Source organism: Nipponia nippon, unplaced genomic scaffold, assembly GCF_047370975.1.
Source record: "Nipponia nippon isolate SJK-2023a ecotype South Korea unplaced genomic scaffold, ASM4737097v1 scaffold_8, whole genome shotgun sequence".
Lineage (NCBI taxonomy): Eukaryota > Metazoa > Chordata > Aves > Pelecaniformes > Threskiornithidae > Nipponia > Nipponia nippon.
Genome location: NW_028262402.1, coordinates 27,909,898 through 27,930,266, shown reverse-complemented (window position 1 = coordinate 27,930,266; position 20,369 = coordinate 27,909,898). Strand labels below are relative to the sequence as shown.

The following is a 20,369-nucleotide window of genomic DNA, read 5'->3' as shown; positions in this document are numbered from 1 at the left end:
GTAAATGTTAGATAAGATAATACTGCTCCTATTCTCTCAGGACTTTTCAGGAGTCTGATTTGTATACCTGAAGACTTTAGGACACTGCCTAACATGTAAGAATCTATTTTGATTTAGAGAATTGCCTTTACAACTTTTAAAAAATACATACTTAATATACTCATGAAACAAACACAGTGCAGGCACCAAGAAGGCTTCTTCCAAACTTGTGTTTCCATTTAAAACTTTATTTTGAATGTTCAGAACATCACCCAAAACATAGAAACTTGTAGGGATAAATTACTTCATATCCAGAGTTTTTGAATAAAATATTTGCTAATGAAATTGCAACAACACATTTTCATGATAACTATATATCTTAATATTTCATACATACATACAAAAGTCATGCGTTGTAAAGAGTCATTTGTCCAGATCATATTTTCTGGGTGCTAAAATTCACTGTAGATCTTACATGTTTTAAATATGTCATATTTTTTCTGTACATTTTAAAGATTTTATTATATTGATATCACATTCCGAAAGAAAACACAAAATGTAATAAAGCTGTATATTTTCTTTATTTACCTTACAGTTTTTTCCATGTATCAAAAAAAAAAATTGTATAAGTAATAGCAAAACAAATGTTTTAAATCAGCTCACAAGTATGTAAGATATGTAAAATCTAGTAGTATAAACTAGGATGACAATGCAAGGGTATAAAATATGTTCTCTTTCGAGTCTGTGGTCCATGAGTAATATTGCTTCTGTACTGGCCTTGCTTTGATACATGCAAGTCCATGAAATAATTCATGGCTTATTATGTAGCAGGTGAGGAATCAACTAGGATTTAAAGGAAATGGTTCTCAAGCCTAACAACTGGCAGCTACTTGTTTTATTTCCACCTTTGCCATACAATTACTCATCTTGCTATGAGGCACAATCAAAAAAAGTCCAGGGCCAAATTCCAGCCTGTAATATCCTTGCAGTCATAACCTTTTGAGACTAATTCAGATCCCCTATATTTTACTTCTTCAAGATTCTTTACTATGTGAATAATTTCTCCAGTTAAAGTAATGTTTAAAGGATCTTTGCCTTTATATGGCCTTTTCTCCTTGAGTTTCTATCAGTATTCCATGCTGGTTACTTAGGTGTGTGCCATGCATGATGACCTTTGGCAGCGGTGTGTTAGCGTCAGCAGGAGACCTCTGTACTGCTGACCTCTGTATGTGACCCATTACTCCTTAAGTGTGATCATTCTTTTGATTTTCCAGGTTCATTAGTGGAATCCGATGCTGTGAAGATGAGTATCTTCAGTCATTTGCTTACAAACAGAGTAGATGTATAAACATGTATAAAAGTCTTACTAAACATAGTGCTTTTAAATGTTTTGCATCCCTGATCTGGAAATACTGTTTGATCTATTGACAGACTGACAACAAAAAGATGCACTTAGCCGTATAAGCCATACCAGGTTTCTTGATGTGTTTTAAAAACTATTTAACAATGTGAAGAGGCAGTCTGACCAAACGCAGAGTGAGCACTGGACTGGGACTGACGAGATCTGCTTTTGTTCCTGGGTCTGCCACTAGCCTGCTGGGTAACCTATGTGCAGTTGCTTCTTCTCTTTGTGCCTCAGTTTCACCACCTGCAAAGTTAAGATAATGATGCTATCCTTTTTGTAAAGTGCTTTGAGATTTATGGAGAAAAAGCCTTGGGTAAGAGCCAGGAATTTATTGCTAAGGAAGAGCCTTAGCTTTTTTTCATGCTTTCTCCAATTTTCTCTTCTAATGCAATGAAGTAAACACACAAAATTCTGTCTTCTTTGAAATCAGTAGGAGTTTTACGCTTGATTTTAATGGTGCCAAAATTTCTTCTGAGTGAATGACAAAACTTGTGCTCCTTTCCAGACAGCGCTAATAGCAATTCTTGCTCAAAGAAACGTATACTATCACTCTAAACGTGAAATGTTTGCGCTTTTGTTTGGAAGGTGGAAGGTAAGCAAGCCATAGCTCTGAGAACAACAAGCTAACAATTTTTAATGCAAATACTGCATTTGAACAGCTCCTAGAAGACATTTGTAATGCAACAGCATGCGTACTAATAATACTAGTACTTGACTGCATTTTCCTGTAGTATGATTTTGTCATAAACATTTACCAAAAATATGGTTTGTTTTTATTATTTCAAAGCAGTTCCTAAGGTGCAAATTGTAGCTTATACAATTTTGATGTGTCCTTTAAAAAATGTATGTGCTTCTTTTATCTTAGATCATCTTTGTTATCAGTAGGATACATACTTTAATCATTCATATTAGTTTTTAGAAAAGCTTTGGAGAGAGACCTAGAAAAGCTAACATTTTGTATACTTTTTCCCCTTCCAAAGGTTTTGAGAAGAGCAGTTTCCCCTGACAGAGTGGTTTGAAACAGTTTTTTTCTATTCTGGACTTTGTATTGCATTGTAACACAGTACTGACTGCAACTCTTAATATGCCAAATCCTGTAGTACTTATCCCAACAAATCTTCTCTTAGAGACTCTTGTGGGCTCCAACTCCAGATATAGGATTTGGTTCTATAAATAGTCACAGCAGTTCAAATAATGAGTTTAAATGGTAAATATAAACCCCTTCAGACAATATAAAGGCTATAGATCTAGTAGTGCATGAATGCAAAACCATTCTAATTGGAATATAGCAGTGTAAAGAAGTGTCACTCAGCTAATCTGGTAATTTGAATAAAAACTTTGTATACTACACCAACCCCTCCCTAAGGGTACCACCAGTTCAATAGACTTTCCATTCATTCACTAATCACACCATGTGTCCATTTAACCATCAGCAGCATTTCAACTGAGCCTTTCCCATAGAGGCTTTTGTAGGTGACTCCCCAGCCAGTCCTTCCTGGAGAAGCTTTCTGTTCGTATATGTACACCATTTTTATACAATCTGGCATTCTCCACAGGCAAACACCTGCTCTTCTGAAATATACTGCGGCCAGAAGCACAGGTCGTTCTTGAAGTGATGGGTCCAGAAAAGGAGATGATCTCCACGTCTCCTACAGACACTGGCTCTTCCTCATCCTTCAGTTCAAACATTGCATCATACTAGAAAGAAATCTCATGCTGGGGGGTAGAGAAAATATCTGTTCCTATTAACTGTGCTACCCCCACACTTCCTTCTATTGTGAAATAGTTCGTTTATTTGGTGGATCGGAGACTACCTTATGCACACTGCCCCACCAGTTAGTAATGAAAATTGCACAGAAATGTTTGTCCACAGCATTCTTAAAGGGTGTGGTGATGCCACCCAGCATGCATTTATACATTCTAGGTTTCTTCATGGCCATTTCTTTGTTTTTCTTCTAACATTATACATTGTCTTTTCTTGCAGTTATATGCAAATATAAATAATACGAAGTTGAATTCCCAAATCTTCCACATTACACTAAGGATGAAATGTCTTTTTTTCTGTAAACTACAAAATTAGATATCCTGGCCCATCTTTCTTTTACTTCCTGATTTTTTTCGCTGATAGCTAGAGTGCATGATTTTTTAATTGTTGAGTTTTTTCATAGTAGCCACAGTAACTCATTTTTTCAAATTCCAAATATTTCTTTTAAAACAGATACTGATAAATAGGGTCCGGTATGGTTGTTTGCTGTCTATAGGTTTCACATGGGTATTGTCGACAGGTAAGACTGCATGACTGACTCCTGACAGTGCAATTTCACATCACCACACATTTGCCTTTAAGCTTCTCTTTCCTTTTCTGCTGCTTGCTCTTTTTGCCATCAATTTGTAAACTCACAGTCCTGCGTTTCTCTAGGTTTAGCAATTCTTGGAATAACTCTTTCACGTTGTGGTTCAGCTTGGCAGAGGTCTCCATGAAGGCACATTTCCACTTCTTAGCCATGGCTTCTCCTTCACTGCTGTCCACCTCTCGATTTTGGTTCTCATCATTTTTGTTCCCCACAAGCATTATTGGAATGCTTTCTACGTCTCCTTTAATCTGACATATTTGTTCATAAATCGGTTTGAGTTCCTCCAAGGACTGTCGGCTGGTAATAGAGTAAACCAAAATGAAAGCATGTCCTTTAGAAATAGAAAGACGTTGCATGGCTGGAAACTGATGGCTCCCTGTAGTGTCAGTTATCTGCAAAGTGCATATGCTCTTATCACAGCTGATCACCTGTCGATAGGTGTCTTCAATGGTGGGGATGTAGCTCTCTCTGAAAGTGCCCTTCACAAATCTCAAGACCAAAGAACTTTTGCCCACTCCTCCAGCTCCAAACACAACAACCCTGTAATCATTGCTTTGCTCAGGCATGTTTCTCGGTGTGTCTGTTGCTCAGCTAGAGGGAAAAATCTAGGAAACAAAATGACAAAAACAACAAGACAGACATTAATAGAGGTACATGTTGAGAGTGCACTTTGTGATGTTTTTCCCAATAAGAGAAATTAATGTGATGTAAGTGATGGCATACTAATTGTAATAATTTAAGAAGACTTGCAGTGGGTTATAGAATGATTTATTTCACTAGTAAATTCAGGATTTACAATCCAGCCCAGACTGGTAATAAAAGATCATCTTCAACACTTCATGGCTTATTTTAAATTAACATTGTGAGTTTAAGTATTCTTCCTACTGGACTAACATCCCCAGAAATAAAAATCTGCATCTGGGAAATGGTATTTCTGCAAGGCCAAAACAAATTGTAGAAACTGAATTACTCTTCTGTCTTTAAAACAAGTCACCTCAAATCACTGTTGAAACATACCGGTATACACGTGTATGATGGTCAATTACTCTAAACATGCCATCTCTTCAGTAGTTAGGGAATTTATCTCCACTACAACTGGACAACACTCCTGAATGGCATCTAAGACATATTTGTAGTTTATTCAGCAATAGCACCAGCTATGCTTTGTTTCCAACTCTGTGGAAGCATGTGCCCCAATTTGATGTGTTTTTCCACTTGCATTTCAGGTCAAAGAGTACATTTTGATAAACTGAGATTGTTCATGCTCAGTCTGCCTTTTCATTCTGATCTTTATTTCACAACAGATGATATTTGATTGGAGACATGTTACACTTATCAGAAAGATTGTGCAAGGTATCTTCACAACATTTTTAAGTGGCTTATGTTGTCAAGGTTGGCAAATGGACATGTCAAAGGTCACAAAACTGTGATCTCTGACATCAGTTCCCCTTAACAAAATCTGTCTCTAAACAGTAGGACCACAAATAGTCATCATAATTAAATAACAGAAATGGTAAAGCTTTCACAGGATTGCAGGCTGTAGTTGTTTTAGAATTCATTGAAATAAATGTGAAGATTAATTTGTCCTCCCATCAGTAGCAGCTCATTAGGTACACAGCATGTACAAGTCTCTTTTTATATTTAGTGAGGTTTAAGCAAATAAACACTATAAAGTTGAACCCTAAAAGTTGAGGATAGTCTAGGATATTGTTACTTTTCAGACCAAAGCTAGATATATAAAAATTACGTGTGAAACAAACTGCAAAATTTGCTGCACCTGTATTTCTTCTTAGGAAAACGGGCTGATTTAATAGGGAACCTTGTCCAAGTGCCCTAACAGTGCCAGATTATTGAATTTGCCTGTTGCAATGTTACCTGGATAGCAGCTAATCCAGAACAACCCAAAGGGATTTCTTACTGAACAAGGAAAGCCTTCAAGCTATTTCTTCACTGCAGCAGAAGGAGTGATTGATGGGGATAGTCTTTTTAGCAAGGCCTGCTGCAACAGGACAAGGGGTAATGGTTTTAAACTGAAAGAAAGTAGATTTAGACTAGATATAAGGAAAAAAATTTTCACAATAAGGGTGTTGAAACACTGGAATGCGTTGTCCATTGAGGTGGTACACGCCCCATCCTTGGAAACATTCAAGGACAGGCTGGATGGGGCTCTGAGCAACCTAATCGAGTTGAATATGTTGCTGCCAATTGCAGGGGGGGTGGACTAGATGACCTTTAAAGGTCCCTTCCATTCCAAAGCATTCTATGATTCTATGATTGTGGTGCAGGATTTTAAGTTACCCTTTACCTGTCTAGTACGGGAAGGATAGCAGTGATACTGTAGGGGTATGGATGTGAGTGGAGCCCCCGTGACCTTATCCCAGTTGCCAGCCCACACTGAATTTAATACTTCTGCATCTTTGATACTGTTGCTGCTTGTGCCAGTTAGGTTAAAGCTGTGGGTACCTACGCTGCATTAATGTCTTCCTTTTGCTGTTCAGGAATACCTTGATTTTGTTATCCTCCTTGTCCAGGGCATACTATTCTGTCTTTTTCTAATGTCTGAGTAAGCTGAAAACATCCGTCTTTACATAATGTGTTGGATGAAGGAGTTGTACTTCCTCATCTGCCACACTGTAGACAGAACAACCAGTGCTGATCCTGAGGCAGAGTGGAGAGCTGTCACAGCTCTGCCTACCCAGCCTGGCTTCAGGCAGAAGGCAGCTTCTCCCCTTCCATCTCTCCTATACTGCAGTCCCTGTCACTCTCAGAGACCTGTTTAAATACAGGAAAGATTGATAAATAAGAGTGTTCATCCTGAGACACTGAAACAAAATTGTTTCTCCCTGACAGCAGAATTCAAGGAATGGAAAGAAGAGTAGTCTCAGAAAATGCTGGTGTAGGTGTTTCTATAAGAGGGAAAACCCTCTGAGGGATAAGGAAAATGGGCAAGCAGCTCATGCTGTTGAGAAAACAAACAAAACCAAAGTAGCTGGCAAGAAATGAGAAAAGAGAAATCTAGCAGGACACTGTTCCACTGAGAATAAACTTCTACCTAAGAGCTGCAAACATGCAAATTCATAACCGTCATAGAGCTTAGAGTTGTGGGTGACTGCAGTGAATGAGCTACCATAAGAATTATAGTTTAATATTTTTTGTGAACAAAAAGGCAAGAGAGAAAAACATGGCTATTTCACCTCAGAAGCAGCTTAAGTGTTGCATAATCAGATAATACATAGCCTAGGAAGTATGTGATGATCAGAAAAAATGCACTATGAAAATTTTTACTGTGAAAATCAGTGAAATATGGAATAGAGAAATAAAATTTTAAATGCTAGCTGAGTGTACTCCTGCTATATTAAACTTCATGCTTTAAGCATACTCAGAAATCTCCAAGAAAACTAAAACATACAGTTGCCCAAAAGTTAGAACAAATTGAAATGTGACACTTAACGGCATGAAGTATTAAGAATCCAAAAAGCTTCTAAGAGAACCTGAAATGGCATGGTAACAGTACTCGAATACATAGTAAGTTGCTGCGAAGAGGCAAAGTGTCTATCTGTAGTGAAAAAAATGGAATTAATGGGCTTATGTTGTAGAAGAAATTCATATTAGATAACAGGAAAAGTTTACACTGGTAAGAAGAGCACATTGATTGCTTAGGGAGATTTTGCAGACTGTCTTTAGAAATGTCCCTAGAGTCACAGGATAATTCAGGCTGGAAGGGTCCTGAGGAGGTCTCTGGTCCAGCGTGCTGGTCACAGCAGGATCAGCCATGAGAGCATACAAGGTTGTGCTGTCCTGTCAGGGTTTGAAAACCTCCCAACATTTCCCACAGCCTCTCTGGGCAACCTGCTCTGCTGCTACACTACCCTCAGCATGACTTTTTCCCCCTTATATCTAGTCTGAACTACTTGTGTTTCAACTCATGCCTGTTGTCTCTCCTCCTCCCACCGTCCTTTGCTGTGAAGAGTTTGACTCCATCTTCTTGGTGGCTTTCCTGTAGGTTTTGGGGGGCTGCTGTTCAGTGCCCCCTGAACTGTGCCTGGTCCAGGATGAACCAGCCCTGGTCCCTCAGCGTGCAGGGCAGGACTGTACGGCAGCCCTGGACACCGCGGTGCTGTCATCTGAACTTGCTCCCATTTACTGATGTGTTTCCTCTACTGGGGGTGCCAAAACGGACAAACGACATAGCTGTTGTCTCACAAATGCTGAGCAGAGGGAGATTGTCACCTCCATCGACCGACTGGCCATGCTCCTGTTCATGCAGCCCAGCACACGGTGGGCCTTCGCTGCAGCCAGGGCCACTCCTGGCCATGCCCACCTCGCTCCCTGCCACAGCCCCAGGGCCTTCTCCACAGAGCTGCTCCCCAGCCTGGGTTGCTGCAAAGGAGCAGCAACCTTATTTGCTGTTTAGTTTGTCCCACGTGCAGGTCTGTTAGTCATAAAGATCCTCAGTTTTACCAAAACAAACAATACAGTTTATTTTATTTTTTTGTCTTGCTCAGGAGCTGGGAGGAAACAAAACCAGAAGTTCATGCAAGGCTTATTAATCACACCAGAGAAAGGCTTCCCTAAATAATTTTTACCATGTGGTTTTATTTTCTGTGTGGGTCTGGTCAGAAATTCTCCTGCAGCGAAAATCATTCTGTGTGACTGTTACTGTATCGACTCTGTCTTAAAATACATTAACTAAAACACACAACAAGACAAAATAAAGTACCACCATTGTTTCATCAGCTTTCAATATTCTGGCCAAAGTGGGTATGGAAAAATTAACTTGAAAGAAGTCTGACTTTTCAGATGTACAATATCCTCTCTGATTCATACTTTGAGAACCGGTTTCACACAGTAAACAGCAGTTGCTTTCTACACTTTAGAACTGACTTATTCTGGAGTTTGTGTGTAATAAAGCCTCATTTGCTGTCTTTGCTACTTTTACAGACTACATCAGTGAAAATTTACCTCATGCTCTGAAGTGTCAGGTTTAACAAAACTATCCTCACTTAAAAAGCCAACGCACTTTTCGTAACATACAGCCATACCCTTCATTTTTTAATTGTTTTGTTGCAAAGGTCAGCAAGTTAGCAAGTCTCTGTATACCTCTGCTGACTTAGCTCTGTTTTCTGCAGATGCTGCGCTAGGACAAGGCTTGAGTTGCTCTAGCTCAGCTGCTGCGGGTGAGCTCAATAGGTTATTCAGTGGAACAAAAGGCTGCCTCCAGTTTAAACTCAGCTACAGACCTTTACATTGGTCTGCATTCTTTCCCTAGCTGTTTCTGACATGGCACGTAAAAGAACAGAAGGGCTGTTCTGACAGGAGGATACAGTTCAAGGACTGACTCATTTTGATAAGAAATCAATTATTTTGTTATATAATGATAACAAAAATATGCATTTTAAAATATTTAAACACGGTACCTTGCATTACAGATTATGCATTTGATAGTTCAAACTCTTAGTGTTCTTTGGGTGACTAACTACAGGTGGGTGTGATACCATTTACTAAATCAATGTCACTGATCCTGTATTTAGCCACTGGATCTCCACAGCTATCTCCTGTCTTTAATCATTTTTTATGGTTTAACTTTTCCATCAATTGCATTTATGACTTGCCTCTTATGTTTGTATTTAAGCCATGAATAATGAGTGCAATAATGGGAAAAAGGTACAGTACAATAAGTACAAAAGTACAATAACTGCTGAAAATTAATCTACTTGAATACTAACCCTTAGAGTAACATGAGATTAGAATCTCACAGCTGGTGAGCCCTTCCAGTTTGTACTTGAAAGTAGGTATAGAAAAAAATTTCTCACTCTCCGGTCTTTTCACAGCTTTGGTTTTATTGCAAAAGACTTTCACCATGTTAGCATTGTTAGACTTCCATGAAATGTGACAGGTTGCAAATTTCTTTAAAATTGTTTGGCTAGATGGTATCTTTTAAGGTAGCATTCATTTTATAAAAAAACCTGTTACTACCTTTGCTGTCTGGATTCAGAGGCTTTGATTGCATCTTAACTGATTCAGTTTTTGAGGTTTTATGATGTCCTACTGAGATTCAATACAGCAATTGTCAGATTCTGTGTATTATTTCCTGAAAGCTCTTTTTCCTCAGGTAAAATCATCTCATGTCAGCCACTGAATTTTACTTTTTTTTAAAGTCTAAGGAGATGTCTCTGTTTATATTGTAATTGTTATGATGAAAATCCAATAAAGTATAAGCAATGCATTTAGTTCAAAAGCTTGCATCAATTTAAATTAACAGTCCATCAGGCTATTCAGTGATGACACCACTATGCAAAGACACAAGGTGCAAGGTGAAGAATAATACCAAATGTAGTTATAGATAAGATGGATTTCAGCATGGTTGTAAGGTTAATGGCCGTTTCACCATATCAGAGGTGAAAAAGATAGACATTATTTACATACAAGAGGGAAAGAGAGCTCTGCCAAGAGTCTTTACTTGTCATCCATTGTGTATATACACAGGCATTTCTCGGGGAGTATTTTCACCATGTCAGCCAATGAGCATGGACTTAAAGAATGGGTATTTTCCTACTTGCAGTGTCTTCATCCTTTGCTGCAAGACTCATTTCATTTTCTTTCTTTTTCTTTGCTTGCTTTGCTTTGGTGTTTTCAAATCAATGGAAAGTTGGACATGTTGAAGACAAAATGATAACAGAAGAGCTTTTTCTTGCAACAGGAGGTTCTAGACCCTGTGAAAAGCCCTTTCTTTATTCTCATGCTATACAAAATGTTCTCTTTGAAAGTCTGCTTCTTGATGACCAGCTAGGATAAATTGCATAATTGCTGCATAAATGCTGAGAACTTTTGATTTATGTCAGCTCTGGCTTTTATGCAGGTGTTGTTCTTGCCATCTTTATTAACGGAGAAGAATATTTTCATCCTGTTAATGCCTGTGTCATTGATATTTGAGCAAAGCCTTGGTCATAGATAAGTATCCATTCAAAATACCTCCTCCTTTTGCTTTGCATGTTTACACAAAATGGGAGGACGACTGACCAAGTCACATGAACATGAGTGGCTATGCATAGATTGACAGTACTAATGAGGGTAATTAAAATTATTTGATGCATTTAGAGTAAAACTGCTTCCTGAATTTGCTTTGTCATATCAAAATTTCAGTTTGATAAGTTATTGTGACATTATGCCTTTCTTTCAAAATGTTTATCTACATATTGGTGACTTCCTTTCACTTGAATTTAAGTCTCTGATACTTTTGTTAGCAGATACTATCCAGATATTGTTGGATAACAAATATTAGGCTAAATATTATTTATTCATAATTGTTATAACTTTTTAGATTCCTTTACAAGCCAAAAATACAGGGACATGTGTCAGATATTTTGGATCATACCTTCTTCCTACAAAAAAAACAGGAAATCTCGAAATGCAAAAAAGTCTTTCACATAATAGTGTGAAGTGGGATTTGAAGAGAGCAATTGACTGTATTTTGCTAAAGGTATTAGTGCAGTGCCAGAGAACATTGAGACATTTGACCTAAGATTTCTCTGGGTTTTTTCACTGTCTTCAGTGCAGTTTGAACAAAGTATCTTGTTGTACTCCTAAAAAGAATTCTTTGCCTACAGCTATTCCACCTAATGATAACTTCTGAAAAGCATCTCATTGCTTTAGAAAAGGTGATTATGCTGCTGCTGTTGAAATGCTGATAATTAGTTAAATTAGCTGCTTACAGACACTTCTCAGACTCCAGCACCAGTATTGCGGTTGTTTCATAGCAATAGCTTGGGTTTTGCACTAGTCTAAAAGCTCATGACAGGAGTCCTTCCAAGACCAAAGTTTATGCAATTGGTCACTGAATCTTGCCCAATATTAACACTGATTTCAATTAAAACTGGAGGATGGTGAACAATGGTGTTTCAAAATAATGGCAATACTGCATGATCAGTGAAGATTAAATCTACTTCAAGATTTCCAGCACTGAATGGCCAAGCACGAACTTACTGGTTTACTGAAAGAAAGCTGAGTTAGTGCCATGTAAAGTACTGTTATCATGAAAAGTAAGACAGGCCCTGTTCACGTGACAGATAGGTCCCAGTTCAGCAAAGTCTCTTAAGAAAGTGTTTAAATTGTGTACATTCTTCTCATCTGTTTTTTAAATCTGGGCTTAATTGTGGTCTAATTGAACATGGTTTCTAAAGCCTGCATGTATAGCACTCTTCGTATAAAGGCTGTTTACAGTGGAGGAAAGATTAAGAAAATCAGTGATTTTTGGCAGGTTAATGTAGATGCATCAGTTAGAAATGACATGGGAATTTTTCAGTATAACAAGTCATGTTGGCCAAAGCGCATTCAACTCTTGGACACTGAAAGCAACTTAATAATCTAACTTGAAGACCTGTGTAGAAGTTACCAAGTGTGGCCAAAAAAGGATGTGAATGAACAGAGGCTTTTGGAGTTCCAGATTTATTTTCAGAGTCTATACAAAAATTGGGTGGCATAAAAGGCCATGGCAGAAAATCACAGAGAGTTGTTCTCAACTATAGTTTGAGAGAAAAGCAATGTCAACTTAATATTTTATATCATCAGCCAGAAGGAAGCAGACCAGACTGAGCTACACAGAAAATAGCATCTTCTATGGAAACAAAAAATAAAGTTACGTGTCATAAACCAGCTGTTTTCCTCTGACACATGTCCTTGTTGTAATACTTGATCTTCTGAAAGTAAGAGGCAAAATCAGATGTTCTTCTTTTTCAACATATCTATAGGAAGCAAGAATTCAAACTACAAATTCAGTTTGTTTCAACTGAAACAGTTTCCATTGTAGAGCTAGACTCTCTACAATGTGTGAATTGTTTGAATTTGCATAGAAAATTCATAATTTAGAATTTTCTAACTGAAGCGAAAGTAGTCTCTCAGTCTGTACAGAACTGGAAAAGACTGAGACAGAGCAGAAAGATAAAACTGCCCTGCATGACCAGAATGTCAGCAAACAAAGTGTGTGCTTTGGAGGAGTTTGATCTAGGTGATCATAGTGTTTGCTTTCAAATATCTAAAAAAGAAAAGGGGAAGAAAAATAAAAATTGCTCCATTTTTTCAACATTGGCTAAAGTGTTTCTTGCATTTTGGGACAGATTCTTCACTACATTACAAATGCATATGCTACACTACAGGTATAGTCTAGGTATTAGGCCAGGATATGATTTTTAGAAATTTTTTTTTGCAGAGTCCCTTCATACTGCTGGCCTAACATAGAAGAGTAATAGAAAGGACAAGACTCTTTCAGAATAATTTGTCACAGTTTTGTTCTGAATATACAGAAGTAGAATATTGTCCTAAGAACATCTGTATGTAAAGGAGGTAGAATCCAGCCCCTATACTGTTCTATGGTCACAGATGCTGTGCTCTGCTTTAGCAAATTGTTGCATTTTCATTGCACTGATGTTGAAAATCTAATTCCCAAAACGATGCCTTTTCAAAACTGTTTGAAACCCTATAAATTATCATATCAAACGGATCCCTTGGTAAAGCAAAATCCTGAACACGTAGTTGTCAAGTAAGAAAATCTTTACTAGCTCTTGAGCTAAGATAAGACCAGCAGAGATTGTGGCAGAAATAGTTTTGCTAGGCAAGACAGAACTGGAAAAAGAAAGGGGAGAGAATTAGATGAGTTTTCTCCAGAGGCAATACGTATCACAGGTTTCTGAAACTTGGTTTAACCAAAGCGGCCTTGCTTGTTGAAGAAGGTAGCAGGACCAGTGATGGAAGAACGAATGATGCAGAAGAGTCTGTTGATTCCCTTCTCTGCTGAGGGTTCATGTGCAGAAAAAGCAGAAGGTGCTGGACCTGATGCAACAAAGAGCTTTAGAATTAGGAGTACTTTAAATTATTTGCTCTACTGTTGCCCAACAAGTTTCAGAACTAACCCTTTAGTAACAGATATGTACTAATTAACCATTACCATAAACCAAGATTCAGCATCATTGAACAAACTTACCACATGAAAAAAACTTCCTTTCATGCAGAAGTAGCAATAATATGCTAAGTTTACCCAGGGGGGACAGGTGTCCTACTGGCTGTCACTTGCTATTTAGTGGATTGGCTAATCTTAAAATTAAAAAAGGAGAATTTCATTACTCAGTTCCTGTTTAAATTCAGGCTTTGCTTTAGGCCTGTTAGATACTTCATGGACTTAAATGGAGATACTCTTATATTTATTTATCTATTCAAGCATTTTGGTAAACCAGTATCTTAATCTTTTAAGTGCTTAGGGTCAAAACTCAGCGGGAAACAACTCAGAAGCCTTTGCGTATGTGTAGTTAGGTATTAATGAATTCACACATAGAAAAAAAAGGTCAACATAACAGCATTGTATTCAGCTCACTGTGGGACTGATTTTTTGGAGTTTTCTTCCCACCTTAACAGACCGAATACTGTAGTTTTTGCTCAGTTTTCAATAGGTTTAATTTACCTGTGTAAAGATGGAAGATCAACTTTTACAATGTTGTATGTTCACCTTTCAACATGAGCACATTATGCCATTGGGTAGAGCAGTAGGGTTATTAACTGGAATTTGTCACTCATATAAATGCAGGATCAGAGACTCAGTCTGACCTTTCACGCTGTCTGTTTTTTTCATAGCAGAATACTCTTTTTGGCAATTAGCTATGACTTTACATGGTGTAGTGAACTTCTGCTTCTCCAGATATGCACTAGCCAAAATAGGTGACTTTTTATTCTGCATCTTATGGAAAAAGGTGTGGCTTTTAAGTTTTCCTGAATGGAGAAAGTTAGAAACATATGAAACACTAAAAAAACCCAAACCAAGAAGGAAAATTTTCCAAATAATAATTTAGCTCTAGAGGCTTTGGATGTTGAATTCCATATATTGTGAGATTCATGATAAAAATCCCAGAATAAGCAACAAGCTAGTTCCACAGAAATGTGTGTATTTATACAGAAGAATCATGCATCCATGAAAGACTTGCTTTGATTCAGCAGAGGAAACTGTACAAAGACCAGTGTCCCTTTTGCCTTTCTACTGTAGTCCTCAATTCCTTAATGTTAATTTGAGACGATTTGCGCAAGTCTTCTACAGAAACAGAATTATTAAAGGTTAAGGGCTTCTGACTTATTCTTACGAATATAACTCCTATCATTACTTTCCCTTGCTGGGCTGGAAAGGATAGCTTGATTGCTATCCTGACTGCTGGAACACTTCTGATACTATTCCACTGCCCGAATAATACCCCATTCAAAACAATGTGGCTTAGACTATCAGTATCTGCCTTGCTGTCCTAGCTGTGCATGACAAGTCCTCCAAAAACCCTTCCAGCCAATATAAAACATTTTGCAACAGGTTTGTTGGGCAATAACTTGCGAATAGGTTAATGCAGCGGGTTTCAGGACCCAGAAGGATCCCCTACAAGTAATTAAGCAGTGCAATCCCATTGACCATATGCTTCCAGGCACTAGTTAGAAGCCTCTGCTTCCACTGAAAATTGCCTGCAAATCAGAAGGGGTTGAAAACTAGCAGTTAAAATATAACTGTGGGGTATGATACAGGAATGACAGCCTTCTGATAGGAGTTTCTGAATGTTCAAAAGAAGCTATTAGCTGTCAATGATGATGTGCAATTTATCATAAACTGGTTTAGGGGGAAATGTTATTTATTTTTCTTTTTACTCTAATTCTTTAAGAATTAGTTTGCAAATCTGCATCTCAGGACTTTCACAAAACTGAATACTTTCCTTAGTGATTTTTTAAAAAAATTTTAAACAGCAAAGCAATTTCATACTAATCTTCATCACTGCCCCAGTTTTCAATACTCTCTGTTCTGAAGTAAGAAAAGTAAGTTCAGCCTTTAGAGTAGTTTGTTCTCAATTCATGTTTCTTTTCCTTGTAACAGTAGACAAAATTATAAAAACTATATTCTAAAGATTAAAAAATACTTTTTCAGTAACACATGATAGCATTGTAATGTTTGAGTGAACAAATTGGGAAAACTACAATGTTTTTTAGCTGGGTTTACAGCAATATTTTAGCTCTTGATGGTAGCTAATTATTTGATTATTTAAATTACTAACTTTTTCAGAACAAATAAAAGCTGTCAGTCTAGATTTTCACAGAAGAATATAATAATAAATAAAAATAAATAAAAGAAGGTAAGATTCCTTTTCTTAGCTTCACATTAATTTTAAGTCAGAACTACTAGACATTTTTGGAAGGGAACATTTGCAGTCCAGGAATGCATTTGCTCTTTTCATATGGCTGCTTTACTACATATATATTTTAAATGTGGATGCTAAAAGGCTGTCATACCTTCATTGACACTTAATCAGATTCAACTAAAACCAATTCCATTACCTTCAGTCAGGGTGAGGGGGATTCCATTTTGCTGCCATAGCGTACTGCAGCCCTGCACAGTCAGGGAAACCAGAGACTGATTTTCATCTCGGATACAGAAGTCTAATGTTCAACTCAAATTTATTTGCTTGAGAGGAGGTGCTCCTGACCTTGGTATGAGTGGAAAAGTGTGTTTGTCACAGACTTGACACACCCTTTTTGAGATTTTGCTCTTGTTTTCCTTTGATACTCATTTAAAGAATTATACAGTAATCAATATTTTGTGGTTGAAAACAAATCAATATTTGTTTTCTCAAAATGGCAAAATAAAATACGTTCTTTTTCAATTCATACATACAGTTGCATTGTCACTCAGTGGGTCTTCTCCACTACCTTTCCAACAGTAAGATAAGATAATTTAATGCACAATTTAATTTTAGTGCAACAATAAGAATGCAGTGAACATATCTGTTCGTTGATACTTAAACACCTTTGTGTGGGTGGAAAGTAAAAAGTAACAAACAGAAAAAATTTTCCAAGAAATTTTTTTTCCTGGTACATTTAAGGAAATTGATCATTTAAAAGGGGAAGTAATATTGCTAATATTATGTATTCATGTTTCACAAAATTGCTATTTTTCTTCCTGTATGTAATACCAATAATTGCTCAGTTAGGTCTCGTAATACAGAGTATTAAGGGGAAATTAACGAACATTTGGAATCAGCCCTATACACCAAACCAAATCTCCCACAGTGAATACTGTTTCAAGTGTCCAAATGACCTGACAGTCACACGCAGTGTGGGAGCTGGAACATTCAAATGCAGCTTATTATATATTACAGAATAGTTACTGAGGTACACTGCGAATTGAAAGCAATCCAATGTAGTAAGTAAATGAAAATCATAAAAAAGCAAGAAAAGGATCAGGTTACAAAGAGAAAGAAGTAGAGGAAAAGGGAATATGGAATTGAATGCGGTCATTCTGTAAGAGCATCTTTGAACCAGAATACTGTTTATTGCAGGTTTTTTAAATAAGCTAAGTTTGAGGCAATGGCGCACAATCTGTCACAATGAAAGTGTGAGTCCTTGCTTTTTCACACGTGATGGTGGGATCTTTACATGGGCAGGTGTGCTGGTTAGCACAAAACATAGTCATCAGGTGATCCTCAAAGGAAACTAGAACCAGCACTAGTAACTGCAGGAACAGCAGTGTCAGTTTATATATTATCCACTATTTTTGTTGGTACTACAGAGACTGCAGTGCCAGTGTAATATAATCTTGACCACTTGCCCAGAAGGAGCCATGCCTCAGAACTCCAATCATCTTTCAAAGAGCTCTGCTCTGCACTGTGAGAAGGGGATACTATTCAACCTGATGACCATCAGGGCTTATGTGTCTGCTGTTTAGCCATGCTGGCGTAAACAACAGTGCAGCACAACCTAGAAGAGAAATATGATTTCATTTGGCTCTGATGTGAGAAGTGTGGAAAACTGTGTTTCGAAAGACCTTGACCCATTTGCAAAGACACTGTTTAATGTAGGCAACTTCCAGTGAAAAGTAAGAATGGTAGTCAGTACTGAGAGAGTGCTGAAACCTTCTGGATTATCAAATCCAATTCTTTCCCATTGCAGGCAACCATTTCACATAATCCCTTCCATCAAGTTCTAACTGAAAAGCATTTAGACCCTTTTCTTTCTATTACTTCAATGAGAAGGTAATTTCAGAACCTTGCTGCTCTAATGGTTTGAAACCTTCCAGCCTAAGTGTATTCACAGCCCATTTATACCCATTCGTTCTTCTCTCTTCCCAGGGACGAAGATAAATAGCTGTACACCGCAATCATTCCCCCAGTTCCATGGGGCCATTGGTTTGCAGCTGTGTATTTGAACCTGTTCCATGCTTGGACAGTTCTTCATGCAAGAGCTTTAGAAACGTGGTGTGCAGCGTAAGACAGAGCATGAAACCTGGAGGGATACCACATTTCATAGCCCCTGAACGATGGCACGGATGCCATTCTGTGAGAATTAGGCACTACTGCATTTAGTAAGCACAACTGGAAGCCGGGGGGCAGCCCCAGAACACGAGTGAAATCTGTCAGTCAGAAAAGTAAAGGCAGGGGGCGGCAGGGCTGGGGAAGCCAAAATAGCCCAGAATTAAAAACTGTGAGACCTGCAAACATTCTACATACATTAGAATGTAAACCCTGGCAAAGGTATAACAGCAATCCCTTGCAACAGCTTTGTTGACATGGAAAGGTATGGGGACGCACACATTACATACCCACACCTGTGTGCATTTATAAACAGGCATATATGTATTCGTGTATGCATAGGTACTCATGAAAACAAGACACTCAGAAAATGCTTTAAAAATAAAATACATCAAATCTTGCTGCTCCATTCTGGGCTCACCCAGCTGTGACTGAGTGCTGCAGCATACAGACCATCCCACATTTTACGGGGAAGACAGCAAGAGAGGAAGTATTATCAACTCTGAATTCATGTAACTCACAGACACTTGAGAATGGCCTTTCATGATTTATTTTCTTTCATTCAATTGAGAGAGGCACAATCCACCGAACAAATAAAATATTGTCTGCCTGTCAATGGAATGCTGCAAAGTTGTATTTGTTTAAAGAAAGCAACACCTGATGTTACTTTATTCAGACTCAACATTTTTGTATTTTTTCATCACATAAGTTAAAATGTAGCTTTCACTTAAAAGAAATTAATCTCTCCTTAAACCACTGCAGTGGCAGCGATATGAACTAGGGCAAAATTCAGCACAATGAGTTTTAATGAAAGACAGCTTAAAAAAAAAAAAAAGGGTTATGAAGCCATTACTAGCATCCCAGTACACAGAAAAATGATGTTGTTTAACTGGTCAGTATGCATGTGACCAGCTTCTGGCTTCCTCGTCAGCCCCAGCTTATAGCATGCCATATTCTCTACACAAGATACACGCTTAGCTCAAATCTTGCAGTTGTAACTCATGCAAAACTCTTCTTGACTTGAGTGGAAATTTTGCCTGAGTGAGGACTGTGGATTTTGGCCAAAGGAAATAAAGACCTTTAATCCCAACGCAAAGCTATGTTTATTGTACGAGGTGGACTAGAAAAACAATGGAAAAAAAAGAAATTTACCTGTGTAGGAACAGAGAGCTCCAAGTGCTCTTCAGTTTCTGCCTGTCATCACACCAGCCGCTCACCCTCTCCGCCCTGGGTTTCCTCCACCAGAAAGGAGTCCCCTGCCTTAAGCAAGGGGGCTGCAGCTCCGCCGCCTGCTGCCTTCCCGTGCGCCCTGGGGCGGCTGCTGCCGGCCGTGCGCTCGGAGGCTGGGCGCTCCGGCGGCTCCGCTCCTCTCCCGCCGCCTCCCCAGCGCCGGGGCCGCGGCTAGTGCTTGTGTTGGCTGGATCCCAGCCGCTCTCTTTTCTTTCTGCTTTTACGGACGGACTGACTCCCGCCTCTGCTGGTGCTACTGCCTCAATGGCGACTGCAAAGCTCATCTAGGCTTTTAACTGCCACCTACTGAATAACTGTGGAATATATATATGTCTGTATGTATATAGGCTGCAATTTTCTGGCTTCCTCTACCAGAAACGTAGTAGATTTTTACAATTAGTCTTTAAGCCCTCAAAATATTCTCTAGTTTATCATTTAAAGCTGTAGTTTACATTAATCTGTACTCATAATTCTCACTTTCTTTCAGCGTCTCAACACTGAACAAGCCTGTTTCTTTAACTTTAAAAAGCTTACAAAGCCATTGGTTAGGCTAATCCCCAGTAGGCATAAACCAGCATAGCTCTATTCAAATCAATGGAGCTGTGCTGATTTATACTAGCTGAGAAATTCATCCCTTAGGTCTAATATTTATTCGCAAAAATACAGCAGATTTCAAGTACAGAAAACATGCCATAAAAATAGCTTTTGTCTGACACAGCCCCTCAAAATTTCACTTATCTGAAACAGATAAGACTTTTTTTTTTTTTTCCTGACAGCAGTGCAAAATAGGATTCTTGAGTTTTATGGGCAAACATAAATTAAGAAAGTATGCTGTTTTTTCCGCATTTAATGGTGATTTTTTTGGTGAAAAATCCAAAGGCAAGATCTAATGTTTCCTTCAGCTCTATATTTTTAAAGCAACTCCTAGAAATACTCAGAAAGGGCTTTTCTTTCCAGACTAGAAGTGGGGTCCACTGGCGATGTTTGAACTCCCGCTGCAGAAAGGAAGTCTGAGTACAGGGTCTCTGTGAATCCACAGGGAAGGTGTGGGGAGGTGCTACCTTCATAACCCAGTAGCAGGGGTAT

The 20,369-nt window shown here is 38.3% G+C and overlaps 1 protein-coding gene across 1 annotated transcript; it reads right to left on the bottom strand.

Moving 5' to 3' along the window:
- Window positions 1-206: 206 nt before the first annotated feature.
- Window positions 207-19,557, bottom strand: DIRAS2 (DIRAS family GTPase 2). The gene is made up of 2 exons (XM_009465888.2): window positions 19,206-19,557; window positions 207-4,343 (listed from the first exon to the last, which is right to left on the bottom strand). The coding sequence occupies exon 2, from the start codon at window positions 4,302-4,304 to the stop codon at window positions 3,705-3,707; it is 600 nt and encodes a 199-aa protein (XP_009464163.1). The 5' UTR covers window positions 4,305-4,343; window positions 19,206-19,557; the 3' UTR covers window positions 207-3,704.
- Between the last annotated feature and the right edge of the window lie 812 nt (window positions 19,558-20,369).